Source organism: Pelodiscus sinensis, unplaced genomic scaffold (genome assembly GCF_049634645.1).
Source record: "Pelodiscus sinensis isolate JC-2024 unplaced genomic scaffold, ASM4963464v1 ctg140, whole genome shotgun sequence".
NCBI classification, from domain to species: Eukaryota; Metazoa; Chordata; order Testudines; family Trionychidae; genus Pelodiscus; species Pelodiscus sinensis.
The window spans coordinates 121333-138137 of NW_027466032.1; the positions used below are offsets into that span (position 1 = coordinate 121333).

The window sequence follows — 16805 nt, forward strand, 5'->3', positions numbered from 1 at the left end:
CAACGAGGCTACAAGAGGGCTCAATGCACCAGGCGCAAGAACAGGTCCCATGACCTGGGACATTCCAGGGTTAACTGGCTGGGGCGGGAGGAAGGGCAGGCTGCCCCAGAGGCAGGGGCTGGCCGGCAAACCTCCGCTCGGGTAGAGGGGAAGGATGTTCAGTGCCCCTCCCCTGGGAGGTCTGACCCTCGGGAGGCGGATTTCTCCGTGTACCGGGTGGGGGCGGGGCGGCCCCTACGGAGGGACTGCCTCGTACCCCTGGAGGTGGATGGTAGGAAGGTGACGGGTTTCTGGAAAACGGGGGCGGAGGTGACACTGGCCCGGCCCGACATAGTGGCCCCAGACCGTATGCTACCCGACACTCAGCTGACACTGAGGGGCATAGGCGGCACCCCCTTTAAGGTACCCGTAGCCAGGGTGCATCTGAAGTGGGAGGCCGAGGGCCCCAAGGAAGTGGGGGTGCACCCGCACTTGCCCACGGAGATGCTGATGGGGGGGTGACCTAGAGGGGTGGCCAGACGGACCCCACAGGACGCTGGTCACCACCCGTAGCCAGAGCAAGCGAGGGGCTGGCGGCCCGGAACTTGAGGAGGTTCCCCAACAGGGGGCCCAGGGCCCCGTCCCAGCAGACCTAGAGTTGGACCTAGGCAGTGGGGGGAACCACGGCCCTGGCCCAGCCCCAGCCGCTGAATTCCAGGCGGAGGTGCGAGCGGATCCCTCCCTGCAGGCCCTGAGGGACTGGGCTGACCTGGGTGCAGCTCAACCCCTAGGAGGAGATTGCCAGGAGAAGTTCCGGTGGGAGAGGGGATTTCTGTACCGGGAATGGCTAGGAGAGTGGGGGCTCCAGTGGCAGCTGGTGGTTCCCCAAAGGTATCGCCACAAGCTGCTACACCTGGCCCATGACATCCCGTTCTCGGGACACCAGGGGATCCGGCGCACGCGGCTGAGGCTGCTCCAAAACTTCTATTGGCCGGGGATGTTTGCAGCTGTCCAGCGGTACTGCCGGTCCTGCGACTCCTGCCAACGAGTGGGGAAGGCCCAAGACAGGAAGAAAGCTGCGTTGAGACCCCTGCCCATCATAGAGGAGCCTTTCCAGAAGGTGGCGATGGATATTGTGGGGCCCTTCAACAGAGCGACCCGGACGGGGAAGAAATACATCCTGGTGGTGGTGGACTTCGCCACCCGCTACCCCGAGGCCGTGGCCCTGCCCTCCATCGAGGCAGACACGGTGGCAGACGCACTGCTGACCATTTTCAGCAGGGTGGGGTTTCCCCAGGAGGTTCTCACGGACCAGGGATCCAACTTCATGTCGGCCCTGCTCCGGTGCTTGTGGGAGAAGAGTGGGGTGCAGCACCCCTGGGCCTCGGCGTATCACCCCCAGACCAACGGGTTGGTGGAGAGGTTCAATGGGACTCTGAAGCAGATGCTACGGACCTTTATGCACAAACACCCGCAGGACTGGGACAAGTACCTACCCCACCTGCTGTTTGCGTACAGGGAAGTGCCCCAGGAGTCCATGGGGTTCTCGCCGTTCGAGCTGTTATATGGGAGGCGAGTGAGGGGCCCCCTGGACTTACTGAAAGACGAGTGGGAGGGGAAGGTCTCCCCGGAGGGTGAGCCGGTCGTGGAATACGTCCTGACATTCCGGGAAAGACTTGCCGAGCTCATGGGCCTGGCCAGAGAGAACCTGAGCAGGGCCCAGAGGAAGCAGAAGGTCTGGTACGACCGCAATGCACGGGCCCGCGCCTACGCTACCGGGGACCAGGTGATGGTCCTGATCCCCGTGCGGAAGAACAAGCTGCAAGCCGCCTGGGACGGCCCCTTCAAGGTGGCTAAGCAGCTGAACGAGGTGAACTACGTGGTGGAGCTGACGGGCCGGACGCGCGGCCAGCGGGTGTATCATGTTAACATGATGAAGCCGTACTGGGACAGGGAGAACTTGGTGCTGGCCGTGTGTAAGCCCTGGGAGGAGCAGGGGGAGGATCCCCTGGTGGGCCTGTTCCCTGGGACCGGAGAGGACTCTTCGCTGGAGTCAATTTCCCTCTCGGACCAGCTCACCCCGGCCCAGCAGGCCGAGATCCGGGAGGTGCTGCGCTCCCACCAGCAGCTGTTCTCCAACAAGCTGGGTCTCACCAACCTGGCTGTCCACCGGGTGCAGACGGGCACTCACCCCCCCGGTGCGCTGCTCCCCATTCAGGGTCACGGGGAAAACAGCCCAGGACCTGGAGAGAGAGAGGTCCAGGACATGTTGGCCCTGGGCGTGATCCAGCCGTCCTCCAGCCCCTGGGCCTCGCCCGTGGTGCTGTTCCCCAAGAAGGACGGGTCGATCCGGTTCTGCGTGGACTACCGGAAGCTCAACGCCATCACGGTGTCTGACGCCTACCCGATGCCAAGGCCTGACGAGCTCCTGGACAAGCTGGGGGGAGCTCGCTATCTCACCACCCTGGACCTCACCAAGGGCTACTGGCAGGTGCTGCTAGACCCGGAGGCCAGACTGAAATCAGCTTTCATCACGCCACTGGGGCTCTATGAGTTCCTGGTCCTGGCCTTTGGCCTCAAAGGGGCGCCGGCCACTTTCCAGCACCTGGTGGACCAGCTGCTGCGGGGAATGGAGAACTGTGCCCTAGCGTACATAAATGATATCTGCGTCTTCAGCCAGTCCTGGGAGGACCACGTGGCCCAGGTCAGCCAGGTACTGGATCGGCTGAGGGAGGCTGGGCTGACTGTAAAGGCTGGGAAGTGCAAGGTTGGAATGGCCGAAGTGTCCTACCTGGGCCATAAGGTGGGGAGCGGCTGCTTGAAGCCAGAGCCGGCCAAAGTGGAGGCCATCCGGGACTGGCCTGTGCCCCAGACCAAGAAGCAGGTCCAGGCTTTCATTGGGATGGCGGGGTACTACCGGAGGTTTGTGCCCAACTTCAGCTCCATCGCTGCCCCGATCACAGAGCTGTGCAGGAAGGGGAGGCCCGACAGGGTGGTCTGGACGGAGCAGTGCCAGGGGGCTCTCTGTGCACTGAAGGAAGCCCTGGCCAAGGCCCCAGTGTTGGTAAACCCAGACTTCGACAAGCCCTTTATCGTGTTTACGGACGCCTCGGACACCGGGCTGGGGGCGGTGCTGATGCAGGCGGACGAGAAAGGGGAACGTCACCCCATCGTGTACCTGAGCAGGAAGCTGCTGCCCCGGGAGCGGAGCTACGCGACCGTAGAGAGGGAATGCCTGGCCATGGTGTGGGCCCTGCAAAAGCTGCAACTGTACCTGTTTGGCCGGCGTTTCACGGTGTTCACCGACCACTGCCCCTGACCTGGCTACACCAGATGAAAGGGACGAACGCCAAGCTGCTGCGGTGGAGCCTGCTCCTGCAGGACTACGACATGGAAGTGATCCACGTCAAGGGGAGCGCCAACATCATCGCCGACGCGCTGTCCCGTAGCGAGGGGCCCGAACTTCCCCAGGTCACGAGTGGAGTGACCCTGCTCAGTTCGCTCTCGGAGGGGGGAGAACTGTGACGTAGTGGGGGTACTTGCTGGGCTGTGGTGACCCCTGCTGTCTGGAGCAAGACCCAGCAGGGAAAACCTCACTATGCAAAGGTGACTCCAAACCTGTTGAACCAGCCACCCCCCATGGGGAGAAACAAAGGGAGGTGGATGCTGCCCTGGCAGGGGGCAGGGCTTGGAGAGGTAGAGTTAGTTCCTGGCTGGAAGGCAGGGAAGAAGGAGCTGGGGAGGGGGCTGGGATTCCCCTATCTCAAGGGGGCCATTGAGGCCTCTTAGCCCCCAGTTCCTATAACCAGATTACATCTGTGCTGTGCTGTATCCTGGAGGGGCAGTAAACAACCTCCATTCTACTGGCTGGTGGAGTCTGTTCATGCCATTTCGGGGGTGCAGGAGATGGGAAAATCCCGACGTGCCATCACACTGGGTGACCTGGCTCAGGGGGAGGGGGGTGCACTGGGATGGAGGGTGCTGGGGGGTCTGGCTCAGTGGGAGAGGGGGTGCACAGGGACGGGAGTGCTGGGGGGGGCCTGGCTCAGGGGGAGGGGGGTGCGCAGGGATGGGAGTGCTGGGGGGGCCTGGCTTAGTGGGAGAGAGGGTGCACGGGGATGGGGGATGCTGGGGGGGCCTGGCTCAGGGGGAGAGGGGGTGCGCAGGGATGGGAGTGCTGGGGGGGCCTGGCTCAGGGGGAGGAGGGTGCGCAGGGATGGGGGTGCTGGGTGACCTGGCTCATGGGGAAGGGGGGGCTGCACTGAGATGGGGGTGCTAGGGGGCCTGGCTCAGAGGGAGAGGGGGTGCACTGGGATGGGAGTGCTGGGGGAGCCTGGCTCAGTGGGAGATGGGGTGCACTGGGATGGGGGTGCTGGGGGGCCTGGCTTAGGGGAAGGGGGGGTGCACTGGGATGGGGGTGCTGGCGGGCCTGGCTCAGCGGGAGGGCTGGGTGGAGTCCCAAACTGGACAAATTGGTGCAACTTTTGCTTAACTTTAGCTCCACCCCCCCTTTTATTTTGTTTAACAACACTGGGGGGGGTCCCACAAATTTGTTTAGCATTTCAGGGGGTTGCGGCATCACAAGGTTTGAGAACCCCTGGGCTCAGAGATTTCCAGTGTGGGAGGGGCTCTGAGCTGAGCCTGGGGCAGAGGATTGGGGTGCCAGGGACAGGCTCTGGGGGGTCTGGGTACAGGGAGATGCAGGGCTAAGACTCAGTCTCGACCCCTCCACCCAGCCCCAGCACGCCCGGGCATGACGAGACAGCCGGCTGTTTATTGCGCGGCGCCGGAGCAGGAGGCGCTGGAGTGAACAGGGCGATGGGGAACCTGGAGACTAAACTGGGGAGACGCTGCCCGGAGCCCGACTCCTGAACCCACCCCGGCCGCCCCCGTGGGTCCAGCCCCCGCCTGTCACCCCCTCCCCCACTGCTGGCTGGCCCCCACCCCCAAGCTGTGGGTCCAGCCCCCAGCCTCAGGCCCCGTCCCCTGCAACGGCCCCCGCTCCCAGCTGGAGACAACCCCCTGGCAGTAGCTCCCCTTGGGGTCTGTGAGCGGCAGAGCCAGGGGCCCGTGAGCCCCTCGGTGCCCAGCCCCCGCCCGGCTTCCCTCGGCGCCCGCTGGAAACCCAGGAAATCCCGGCCACTGCGCATCTCTGGCTTTTCTGGATGTTTTACTGGACAGAGGCCCCCAAACCGGACTGTCGGGTTGAATCCCGGACACCTGGAACCCTCCCCCCGGAGCAGGGGGGATTAGCCCAGCCCCCGCCGCCTGGCCTAGGGAATAGGCCCCAGAGTCGCTTTTCCCAGCATGCATCAGAGTGCCAGCAGAGAGGGTTGGGGGGGTCACTTCAGCTCCTCGTACACGTCCGGCTGTCGCGGCTGCAGAGTCTGGGGGCGACAGGGACGGGTCAGCCAGAGATGCCCCCGCAGAGAACCAGGGACCCCCCTGCACGGCCCAGCCCCCCACCTCTCCCCGCTGGGCTCTGCAGCCCCCCCACCCAGTGCTGGCCCCCAGCCCATCCCGGCTGGTCCCTCGGGCTCCTGCTGCCCCCCCAGCTCTGGGGTGAGATAACCAGCCCCCTCCTCAGCCAGCGGGTTTGGGGGGCAGCTCCCCCTCCCCCCACTGGACCCAAACCCCTGGGGCAAGGACGCAGGGCCGGGGCGAGGGCTCACCTCGTACGTGGGGCCAGGATCACGGGGGCTCCTGGGTGGGGCCTAGAGCGGAGGGAGGGAAGAGGGGTGTTAAAACCAGACTCCAGAAATGTCCCCCCCGGCCCCAAGGGGATCTCGGCAGAGTCAGAGGGACCCCGGGTTTGTGAGACCCCCAGGCAGGGGCTGCGGGTCGGGACTGAGGGCGCAGCAGAGGAGGGGGCGGGGCTGAGCCCTTGTCACTCACCGCCCCCCCGGCACAGGCTGTCGGGGGCAGGTTCTCGTACACCAGGACGGGCGCCGCTTTCGCCTGCGGGGGCTCGATCCGGCAGCGAGAGTCTGGGAAGAGCATCAGAGACGCTGGGACCAGGATCCTGGTGCCCAGCTCTAACCACTAGCCCCTATCCCCCTCCCAGAGCTGGGGAGATAACCCAGGAATCCTGGCTCCCAGCCCCGCCCAGCTCTAACCACTAGCCCCCACCCCCCTGCCAGAGCTGGGGAGACAACCCAGGAATCCTGGCTCCCAGCCCCGCCCAGCTCTAACCACTAGCCCCCACCCCCCTCCCAGAGCTGGGGTGAGAACCAGGCGTCCCGGCTCTCCAGGGGTGGGGGCTGTAACTCACAGAGGAAATAGGCCACGACTCCGGCCAGCGCCACCCCGGCCAGGGACCCGATGATGATCCCAGCGATGGCCCCGGCAGAGAGACCCAAATCGGCATCCGGGGGAGGGGAATCTGGGGAGAGACGGGGGAGGGGTATTACAGCCACCGTCCCCCCCACTCTCCGCCCCACAGCACCCCCTAGTGCCCATTGGAGGAGCCCTGCCTGCCAGAGAAGAGCACCCCCTGCTGAGCCCCAGGTACCTGCAGCCCAGGGCCCCCTAGCGCTGCGCTGCCCCGTAGGGTGTGCAGAGCCCAGCTCCCTCCCAGGGACTCACCCGGCCCCGGCACCCGCACGGCGACCGACGCCCAGGCAGTGAGGTTGGTGCCCGAGTTGTGAGCCTGGCACTCGTACGTGCCCTGCTGAGCGCTGGTCGTGAGGGTCAAGGTGAAGCTGCTGCCGGTCTGGCCAGTGTCGGTGCCGTTGAGAGCCCAGCGATAGCTCGGGGCTGGGACGGAGTCGGCGACACACGTGAGGGTCAGAGGGGACCCCAGGGGCAGGAGGATGGGGCCTGGTGGGTCTATCCTGGCGGAGTCTGGCCCATCTACACAGAGAGAGACGGGGCAGGAGACGGTGGCACCAGAGAGGGGTCTCTGGTTACCAAAGCCACACGCCCCACCCCAGAAGCAGCTGCATCTCGGTGGCCGGGCAGGGCCGGGGCTGCGGCTACTCACAGGTCACTGTCACGGGGCTGGGCTCGCTGCGGTTGGAGCTGACGGCGTTCCCGACCTCGCACTGGTAGGCGCCGGCGTCGCCCCGGGTGACGTTCAGCACTGTCAGGGTGCGGTTGTCGGGGGACAAAACCAGCCGCCGGCTGGGCCCAAGGGGCTCCCCGTCCCGGAGCCAGAGCCGGGTGTCGGCGCTGGGGGAGCTGTTACACGTGAGGGAGAAGGTCCTGTTCTCAGGCACCAAGGTCTGGTTGGGCATCACCGTGGGCCTGGGCAGCATTTCTGTGCGAGGAGCAGAGAGAGCCTCAGTGGGGGGAGCAGATGGATCCGGCCAGTGCAGCTCTGTAGTGTTTCTGTGGGTGTGTGCCTCAGTTTCCCCAGACACGGTGCACTGTCTGGACAAGGAGGGGTCAGCTGAGCACGACTCCCTGGGTGCAGCCTCTCAGCCTGAGGCGAGGGGACAGCAGGTAACACCCTGGGCCGGGCGGGGCACAAAGGGGAGGCGGGTGACTCCGGGCTGGGGACCAGGGCCTGGGAGCTGGTGAGTTTGGGCTGGTCTGAGGACCAGGGAGGGGGCGGAGCAGGAGGGGGCCAGGCCCCAGACCCCAGGCCCTGCTCCCCCAGAGCAATAGCGCGGACTGTGCCCGGCTCCCGGCTCCGAACCAATAAACCTTCCGTTCATTGGGCTGAGCGACCGTCTGGGGGGGGGGGGGGGCGGTGACTCCCCAGGCCTGGGACAGAGGCCACACACCGGGCCGGCTCTGTGCTGGGGGCAGGTTCAATGTAGAAGCCGCTGCCTTATAGCAACGTGCTGCCTGTCGCGTTTTCCCTCGGGTCGGCGGGCGAGGAAACGCCCCAGAGGACACGGCTCCCGGCAGCGCCCAGTCCTACGGGAGCCGCTCCCGGCAGCGCTGCGCACAGAACGGCTCTGCGGCGATGTGCGACGGGCGGCAGTTTCTGGGGGGCGGGGGGGGAACTGCCCCTCTCAGACGCGCTGCTGGCCCTGGCACGGTCCTAGCGGGGGCATCACGTGGCAGGGGACGGAACGGCCACTGGAAACACTGAGCTCAGAGCCAGCAGCCTCCCCTCAGCCCAGGGGTCGGGTCGGGGTCGGGCCTCCCCCCAGGGTCCCGCCGAGGGGGCTCAGCCCGGGGGCAGCCCAGTCACGTCCTGCGTCCTGCCTGCCACACTGAGCGATGCCGTTTGCACCGTTGCCTCCTTTTTACACTTGCACCCCCCCCCCCCCCGTGTGTTCTCACGCCCTGGCGCTCCACGTGCACTCTCCACGCAGAGGGGAGGGGCGAGGGGGCCTGGCGAGCCGGGCAAGGGCTGGGGTGACCCCCACTCCGGTGCCACCCCTCTGCTGCCCTGCCCTGCCTCGTCCCCCCCACTGGCAGGCTGGGGTCACCCCCACTCCTGTGCCACCCCTCTGCTGCCCTGCCCTGTCTCGTCCCCCCCCACTGGCAGGCTGGGGTCACCCCCACTCCTGTGCCACCCCTCTGCTGCCCTGCCCTGCCCTGCCTCGTCCCCCCCACTGGCAGGCTGGGGTCACCCCCACTCCTGTTCCACCCCTCTGCTGCCCTGCCCTGCCTCGTCCCCCCCACTGGCAGGCTGGGGTCACCCCCACTCCTGTGCCACCCCTCTCCTGCCCTGCCCTGCCTTGTCCCCCCCACTGGCAGGCTGGGGTCACCCCCACTCCTGTGCCACCCCTCTGCTGCCCTGCCCTGCCTCGTCCCCCCCACTGGCAGGCTGGGGTCACCCCCACTCCTGTGCCACCCCTCTGCTGCCCTGCCCTGTCTCATCCCCCCCCACTGGCAGGCTGGGGTCACCCCCACTCCTGTGCCACCCCTCTGCTGCCCTGCCCTGCCTCGTCCCCCCCCACTGGCAGGCTGGGGTCACCCCCACTCCTGTGCCACCCCTCTGCTGCCCTGCCCTGCCTCGTCCCCCCCACTGGCAGGCTGGGGTCACCCCCACTCCTGTGCCACCCCTCTGCTGCCCTGCCCTGTCTCGTCCCCCCCCACTGGCAGGCTGGGGTCACCCCCACTCCTGTGCCACCCCTCTGCTGCCCTGCCCTGCCCTGCCTCGTCCCCCCCACTGGCAGGCTGGGGTCACCCCCACTCCTGTGCCACCCCTCTGCTGCCCTGCCCTGCCTCGTCCCCCCCACTGGCAGGCTGGGGTCACCCCCACTCCTGTGCCACCCCTCTCCTGCCCTGCCCTGCCTCATCCCCCCCCACTGGCAGGCTGGGGTCACCCCCACTCCTGTGCCACCCCTCTGCTGCCCTGCCCTGCCTCATCCCCCCCCACTGGCAGGCTGGGGTCACCCCCACTCCTGTGCCACCCCTCTGCTGCCCTGCCCTGCCTCGTCCCCCCCACTGGCAGGCTGGGGTCACCCCCACTCCTGTGCCACCCCTCTGCTGCCCTGCCCTGCCTCGTCCCCCCCACTGGCAGGCTGGGGTCACCCCCACTCCTGTGCCACCCCTCTCCTGCCCTGCCCTGCCTCATCCCCCCCCACTGGCAGGCTGGGGTCACCCCCACTCCTGTGCCACCCCTCTGCTGCCCTGCCCTGCCTCATCCCCCCCCACTGGCAGGCTGGGGTCACCCCCACTCCTGTGCCACCCCTCTGCTGCCCTGCCCTGCCTCGTCCCCCCCACTGGCAGGCTGGGGTCACCCCCACTCCTGTGCCACCCCTCTGCTGCCCTGCCCTGCCTCGTCCCCCCCACTGGCAGGCTGGGGTCACCCCCACTCCTGTGCCACCCCTCTGCTGCCCTGCCCTGCCTCGTCCCCCCCCCCCCACTGGCAGGCTGGGGTCACCCCCACTCCTGTTCCACCCCTCTGCTGCCCTGCCCTGCCTCGTCCCCCCCCCCCCACTGGCAGGCTGGGGTCACCCCCACTCCTGTTCCACCCCTCTCCTGCCCTGCCCTGCCTTGTCCCCCCCCCACTGGCAGGCTGAGGTCACCCCCACTCCTGTGCCACTTCCCTCCTGCCCTGCCCTGCCTCGTCCCCCCCCACTGGCAGGCTGGGGTCACCCCCACTCCTGTTCCACCCCTCTGCTGCCCTGCCCTGCCTCGTCCCCCCCACTGGCAGGCTGGGGTCACCCCCACTCCTGTTCCACCCCTCTGCTGCCCTGCCCTGCCTCGTCCCCCCCACTGGCAGGCTGGGGTCACCCCCACTCCTGTGCCACCCCTCTGCTGCCCTGCCCTGTCTCGTCCCCCCCACTGGCAGGCTGGGGTCACCCCCACTCCTGTTCCACCCCTCTGCTGCCCTGCCCTGCCTCATCCCCCCCACTGGCAGGCTGGGGGGAAGTGCAGCGAAGCGCCCCCGCTCTCATTGGTCCCCTGGCTGGGTCACTCTGCTTGTGCCCACACATTGGGGGTGTTACCGCGTGCCCCCCCCCCCCGGTCTCAAAGCCAATGGCTGAAGCAGGGATGAAGCTATTGATGAAAATGTCCCTAGAGCTGAGCCCTTCCAGCCCCACGGCCAGCGCCGGGGCTGTGTCTAGACGCCAGCGCGCGAGTGACGACGCGGATCGGTCCAAGGGGAAGCCTTTTGACCGCTCCCTTACGCCTCATGACCCGCGTCCTGGCCCGCGGCACAGCCCGGTGCCCATTTCTATTGGAATGAAGCCGGGGATGGTGAAATCCCCGCTCCATTGACCATGTCGGGGAGCCTGTTTAACATGCCCTGACCCCCGACCCTGGGCACTACGGCCCGGCAGCTCGGCACCACCTCACTGGGTAACGTTAGTGTCACGAGCTTCACTGAGCCAAGACAGCCCCTGCCAGCCCCTCCCCGTGCACAAGGCATGAACCGTGGCAGCTCTCCGGGGGGTGCTCGCGACGGCTCATTTCTGTGTCTGTGGGCTCTCCGGGGGATGCTCGCGACGGCTCATTTCTGTCTGTGGGCTCTCCGGGGGTGCTCGCGACGGCTCATTTCTGTGCCTGTGGGCTCTCCGGGGGTGCTCGCGACGGCTCATTTCTGTGTCTGTGGGCTCTCCGGGGGGTGCTCGCGACGGCTCATTTCTGTGTCTGTGGGCTCTCCGGGGGTGCTCGCGACGGCTCATTTCTGTCTGTGGGCTCTCCGGGGGTGCTCGCGACGGCTCATTTCTGTCTGTGGGCTCTCCGGGGGTGCTCGCGACGGCTCATTTCTGTGTCTGTGGGCTCTCCGGGGGGTGCTCGCGACGGCTCATTTCTGTGTCTGTGGGCTCTCCGGGGGTGCTCGCGACGGCTCATTTCTGTGTCTGTGGGCTCTCCGGGGGTGCTCGCGACGGCTCATTTCTGTGTCTGTGGGCTCTCCGGGGGATGCTCACGACGGCTCATTTCTGTGTCTGTGGGCTCTCCGGGGGTGCTCGCGACGGCTCATTTCTGTGTCTGTGGGCTCTCCGGGGGTGCTCGCGATGGCTCATTTCTGTGTCTGTGGGCTCTCCGGGGGTGCTCGCGACGGCTCATTTCTGTGTCTGTGGGCTCTCCGGGGGTGCTCGCGACGGCTCATTTCTGTCTGTGGGCTCTCCGGGGGTGCTCGCGACGGCTCATTTCTGTGTCTGTGGGCTCTCCGGGGGGTGCTCGCGACGGCTCATTTCTGTGTCTGTGGGCTCTCCGGGGGGTGCTCGCGACGGCTCATTTCTGTGTCTGTGGGCTCTCCGGGGGTGCTCGCGACGGCTCATTTCTGTGTCTGTGGCCTCTCCGGGGGTGCTCGCGACGGCTCATTTCTGTGTCTGTGGGCTCTCCGGGGGTGCTCGCGACGGCTCATTTCTGTGTCTGTGGGCTCTCCGGGGGTGCTCGCGACGGCTCATTTCTGTGTCTGTGGGCTCTCCGGGGGTGCTCGCGACGGCTCATTTCTGTGTCTGTGGGCTCTCCGGGGATGCTCGCGACGGCTCATTTCTGTGTCTGTGGGCTCTCCGGGGGATGCTCGCGACGGCTCATTTCTGTGTCTGTGGGCTCTCCGGGGGGTGCTCGCGACGGCTCATTTCTGTGTCTGTGGGCTCTCCGGGGGGTGCTCGCGACGGCTCATTTCTGTGTCTGTGGGCTCTCCGGGGGTGCTCGCGACGGCTCATTTCTGTGTCTGTGGGCTCTCCGGGGGGTGCTCGCGACAGCTCATTTCTGTGTCTGTGGGCTCTCCGGGGGGTGCTCGCGACGGCTCATTTCTGTGTCTGTGGGCTCTCCGGGGGTGCTCGCGACGGCTCATTTCTGTGTCTGTGGGCTCTCCGGGGGTGCTCGCGACGGCTCATTTCTGTGTCTGTGGGCTCTCCGGGGGTGCTCGCGACGGCTCATTTCTGTGTCTGTGGGCTCTCCGGGGGATGCTCGCGACGGCTCATTTCTGTGTCTGTGGGCTCTCCGGGGGATGCTCGCGACGGCTCATTTCTGTGTCTGTGGGCTCTCCGGGGGTGCTCGTGACGGCTCATTTCTGTGTCTGTGGGCTCTCCGGGGACCCAAAGGAACGGCCTGATCTCCCGTTGTCTAGCCCGGCCGGGCAATGGCCCTTTTCCAGTGCCCGGGAACCTCCGCCCCCCCCGAGGCTCCCCAACGAGAACGGCTGCCGGCTCAGAGACCTGGGCCATCTCCCCGCGCCGTCCGGGCGCATCTCGCCAGCCCACGGTCGCTGGGGGGCGTCTCATTCACCCCCGCAACTTGTGTGCTTTGCCTAGGTCTGCCCTTAGCCCCTCCCCCGCATTTTCACGCCCACTCACTAGTGTAACTGTCCGGTCGCACGAGCGGGCTGTTGAAACCAAACCCAAGATTTCATTGAGCATTTCAGCCACTTCCACGTTTTCCGTTGTTCCACCCTCCCTGAACGGGCCCCTGCACTTCGGTCTGTTCTATAGCAGGGCTGCTCCGCGTGGGACCCGGGGGCCGGGGCTACTCACAGCTCATGCCAAGGGCTGCAGCTTAAGTGTGGTTGCGTGTACATGCAAATATCCATGCAAATATATGCAAATAGCTTCTGTCACACTGAGGGGCATGAATACAAAGATTAAGCCTGTGGCCAGCGTGAGCCAGTCAGCACCTCCCTGGCTCTGCCCACGAGCCTAAGCAGCCGGCACTTCCCCCAAGGCCCTGGCACGCCCCGCCCCTCCTCTCTGGGCTAGAAACCCCCCCACCAGGTGTCTGGGAGTTGAACCCCTCCCGTTACCAAGGCAACAGAAGGTTGTTGTGATTTGCTGACTTGTGCTGGTGAGTTGTACACGGCCGTGTGACGTACCCGCCTCTCTCTGCGGAGAGCCGGCATCAGCTGCTGCCCCTTTGAAACTCAGAGGCGGCGTTTCAAAGGGGCAGCCGCACAGCTGATCCCCGGCTCCGCTGGGTGGTGGCTGCCCCTGGAAGTACCCTTCTCCCCCCTTTGCAGCCTCTGCCTGATAGAGGCAGCAAGGGGGGGGATCCACTAGTCGACTGGTCCTTGACATCCTCAGACCCCCTGTCCATGCAATACCCAGGCTGTGCTCTACTCACATGTGGCTAGCGAGGGGAGGCCTGACCGAGGGAGCAGCCTTGAGAAGCCAGAGGCAGAGCGACCAGGGGAGCGAGGGGGACGGGGGCTGCAGACAGGGGAGTTCAAGAGGCAGATTGATGGGGGAGGGCTGCTCTGCGTGGCACAAGCCGCACTGGGGCTCCAGCCACGCGGGGTACAGGGGGCAACACGCCTCAGAGCCCCTCCCCCGCATGGCCAGAGCGCCAGCGCCGAGCTGCCTTGTTGCAGGGGGCGGGAGGGAGCCCGGAGCATCCCAGCCTGAGGGCCGGGGGGCCCCATCCCCGCCTTACAGGGACCTCAGCATTCAACTGGGCAGCCCCAGTGCCTGGCTCCCAGCGGGGACGCTCCCCGGAATCGGCCTGGGTGTGGGCCGGCGAGGGGTCACTGGCATCGGGAGCAGGGATTTCCCAGCAGGCCGTGCGACCCGGGTTTCTGTGTCCCAGAGTTCAGTGCGGTTCTGGGGTCGGACTTGCCCTGCACACGGATGGAGGGATGCGCACGCGGGGAGGGGAGCGCGGGGGGGGCTCTTGGGGGCGTCGTTCCCCTTCTCTGCTGGTCGCTTTGGTTGAAGCAGAGACAGTGGGAGAGGGGCGGGGGGGAGGTTTTCCTGAGTCTGCGGGGCTGGATATTACGCCCTCAGGAAGGCAGGGCTGGAACGACACACACAAGGTAGCAAGTGCTCTCAGAGAGTCACACAAAGAATTGCTGTGGTAGAACCACAGAGCCACAGGGCTGGCAGAGACCTGAGAACGTCAAGTCCAGCCCCCTGCCCTAGGCAGGACCAATCCCAAATAAATCCACCCGGCCAGGGCTGTGTCAAGCCGGGACTTCAACACCTCTAGGGATGGAGACTCCCCCCTCCCCAGGGAACCCAGCCCAGCGCTTCCCCGCCCGCCTAGGGAAATCGTTTTTCCTAATGTCCAACTGTGGCGGGGTGGCCCCGCCCCCTCGTGTAACCGCCGCGTCTCCGCCGAGACCGGAAGGCGGGGCTTGGCAGCGCGGGGGCAGAACGCCGCGAAGAGCCCAGGGGCCGGTTAAAGGGACGTCACTAGTGACGACACCCCTCTGAGACCCAGAAGTGACGCGAGGGAATGGCGTCTGGCAGGACGCCGACCCAGGGGGCCGGGGAGGGACGTCAGGAGGGACGTCATCACTCCAGGCTCGGCGGGCGATTCACATGGGAACCCCGGGCTGGCGGAAGGGAGAGGAAGGAGCCAGCAAGCGGAGCCAGAGACCTTGGGTGAGGTGTAACCCTGGGTCCCCTGGCTACGGCAGCGCTAGGGAAGAAGCGGGCCAGGGCGGGGGCATGGACCCCGAGAGCAGGGGAGTCTAGGGGTTTCGACCCCCTCCGCTAGGACGGGCGTGAGTCCGTCCCTTAGGGCCCTGGGTCGGGGTTCGGAGTGAGGGTGGGCCCGAACCCCTTCCCTAGTTCGTCCCCTTACCGGGCTATCGTAGCCCGAGCTGGTGGGGAAGGAGCAACCATTATCACCGAACGGAGTGTAAAGCGGGAAATGTAATAAATTTACCGACTCCAACGATACACGAGTGGGTGTGTCAGGGTAACCGGGGGACCGGACACGAGGGATCCCCGTCCACCAACCCAGACCTCCCCCACTGCAACTAGAGCCCATTGCTCCTTGTTCTGCCACCTGCTCGCACTGAGACCAGCCTCTCTCCAGCCTCTTTGGAACCCTCCTGCAGGGAGCTGCGGCTGCTCTCAAATCCCCCCTCACTCTGCTCTTCTGCAGACTGAACAGACCCAAACCCCTCAGCCTCTCCTCGTAGGTCATAAGTGTTTCTGAGCAGTAGCTGGTAAAACAAAACCAAATTGGAGAGTGACAGGCGCTGCGCAGAATAATTCATAGAATCATAGAGCACTAGGCCTGGAAGGGACCTCGAGAGCCATCAAGTCCAGTCCCCGGCCCCCATGGCAGGACCCAGCACTGTCTAGACCAGCCCTGAGAGACATTTATCCAACCTGCTCCTAAATATCCCCAGAGACGGGGATTTCACAGCCTCCCTGGGCAATTTATTGCAGCATTTAACCACCCTGACAGGCAGGAACTTTTTCCTAATGTCCAACCTAAACCTCCCTTGCTGCAGTTTAAGCCCATTGCTTCTTGTTCTATCTCCAGAGGCCAAGATGAACAAGTTTTCTCCCTCCCCCTTATGACACCCTTTTAGATACCTGGAAACTGCTCTCATGTCCCCCCTCAATCTTCTAAGCTAAACAAGCCCAGTTCTGTCAGCCTTCCCTCACAGCTCATGTTCTCTAGACCTTTCATCATTCTCATTGCTCTTCTCTGGACCCTCTCCAATTTCTCCACATCTTTCTTGAAATGCGGTGCCCAGAACAGGACACAACACTCCAAGTGAGGCGTAACCAGCACAGAGCAGAGCGGACGAATGACTCCCCGTGTCTTGCTCACAACACACCTGTTCATGCAGCCCAGAATCATGTTTGCTTTCTTTGCAACGGCATCACACTGCTGACTCTCATTCAACTTGTGGTCCACTCTAAGCCCTAGATCCCTTTCTGCCGTACTCCTTCCTAGACAGTCGCTTCCCATTCTGTATGTGTGAAACTGATTGTTCCTTCCTAAGTGGAGCACTTTGCATTTGTCTTTATTAAACTTCATCCTGTTTATCTCAGACCATTTCTCCAATTTGTCCAGGTCATTTTGAATTCTGACCCATCCTCCAGAGCAGTCGCAACCCCTCCCAGCTTGGTATCATCTGCAAACTTAATAAACGTACTTTCTATGCCAATATCTAAATGGTTGATGCAGATATTGAACAGAGCCGGTCCCAAAGCAGACCCCTGCGGAACCCCACTTGTTAAAATTGCAAGTAACAGCAATAGCATTTGCAAGGAGCAAAACTACAATGAGAGTGGGATAGAGGGACGGGAGGGCAACTCAGTGATTCGCAGGCAGCAGACAACACAAATGTGTGAACTGTGAGGAGATTCCTGTCCTGCCTTAACCCCTTTCCAAGTGTACTAAGCAAGACTTCTCCTTAGTAAGGGAAGGGAGAAGGGCAGAGGCTCTGTGGCCCTACTGAGCATGCTCAGTGCCTCCCCCGAGTAAAGGATAAAAGAGCAGGTTTAAGCAAATGAAGAAGCCCCCCTGGCCGGGACACTCTGCGATGGTGCCTCGCTCCCAGGGGGTGACTGTCCGTACCCCTCTGCCCTGCCTGTACTGGGGATGGACCTCCCCTCACCCCCAGCCCTGAGTTTACCCCGGCCCCGAATCTAAGCCCCTTCCCCGCCCCCCCAGTCAGGTTTCACCCCCCTCCTCGGTTTAGCCCCTTTTCTCCGTTTTTAACCCCTTGGAAAAATAAGGAAGCAGAAAAGTTATAGAGTGGGCAGAGCGAAGGGCAGTGGCTT

At 64.8% G+C, this 16805-nt stretch overlaps 1 protein-coding gene across 4 annotated transcripts in view; it reads right to left on the reverse strand.

Annotated features, from left to right (window-relative positions):
- Positions 1-5130: 5130 nt before the first annotated feature.
- The window catches only part of LOC142826086 (cell adhesion molecule CEACAM6-like), a 48626-nt gene continuing 36951 nt past the window's right edge, over positions 5131-16805 (reverse strand). For 2 of the 4 annotated variants that reach the window (XM_075918505.1, XM_075918502.1), the window contains 6 exons: positions 6962-7237; positions 6565-6831; positions 6251-6361; positions 5875-5966; positions 5652-5693; positions 5131-5366 (listed from right to left, as the gene is read on the reverse strand). In XM_075918505.1, coding sequence (XP_075774620.1) covers positions 5322-5366; positions 5652-5693; positions 5875-5966; positions 6251-6361; positions 6565-6831; positions 6962-7237 — 833 coding nt within the window. In that variant the 3' untranslated portion in view covers positions 5131-5321. The remainder of the gene's footprint in view (positions 5367-5651; positions 5694-5874; positions 5967-6250; positions 6362-6564; positions 6832-6961; positions 7238-16805) is intronic. The other 2 variants (XM_075918504.1, XM_075918503.1) reach the window with 2 other exon arrangements.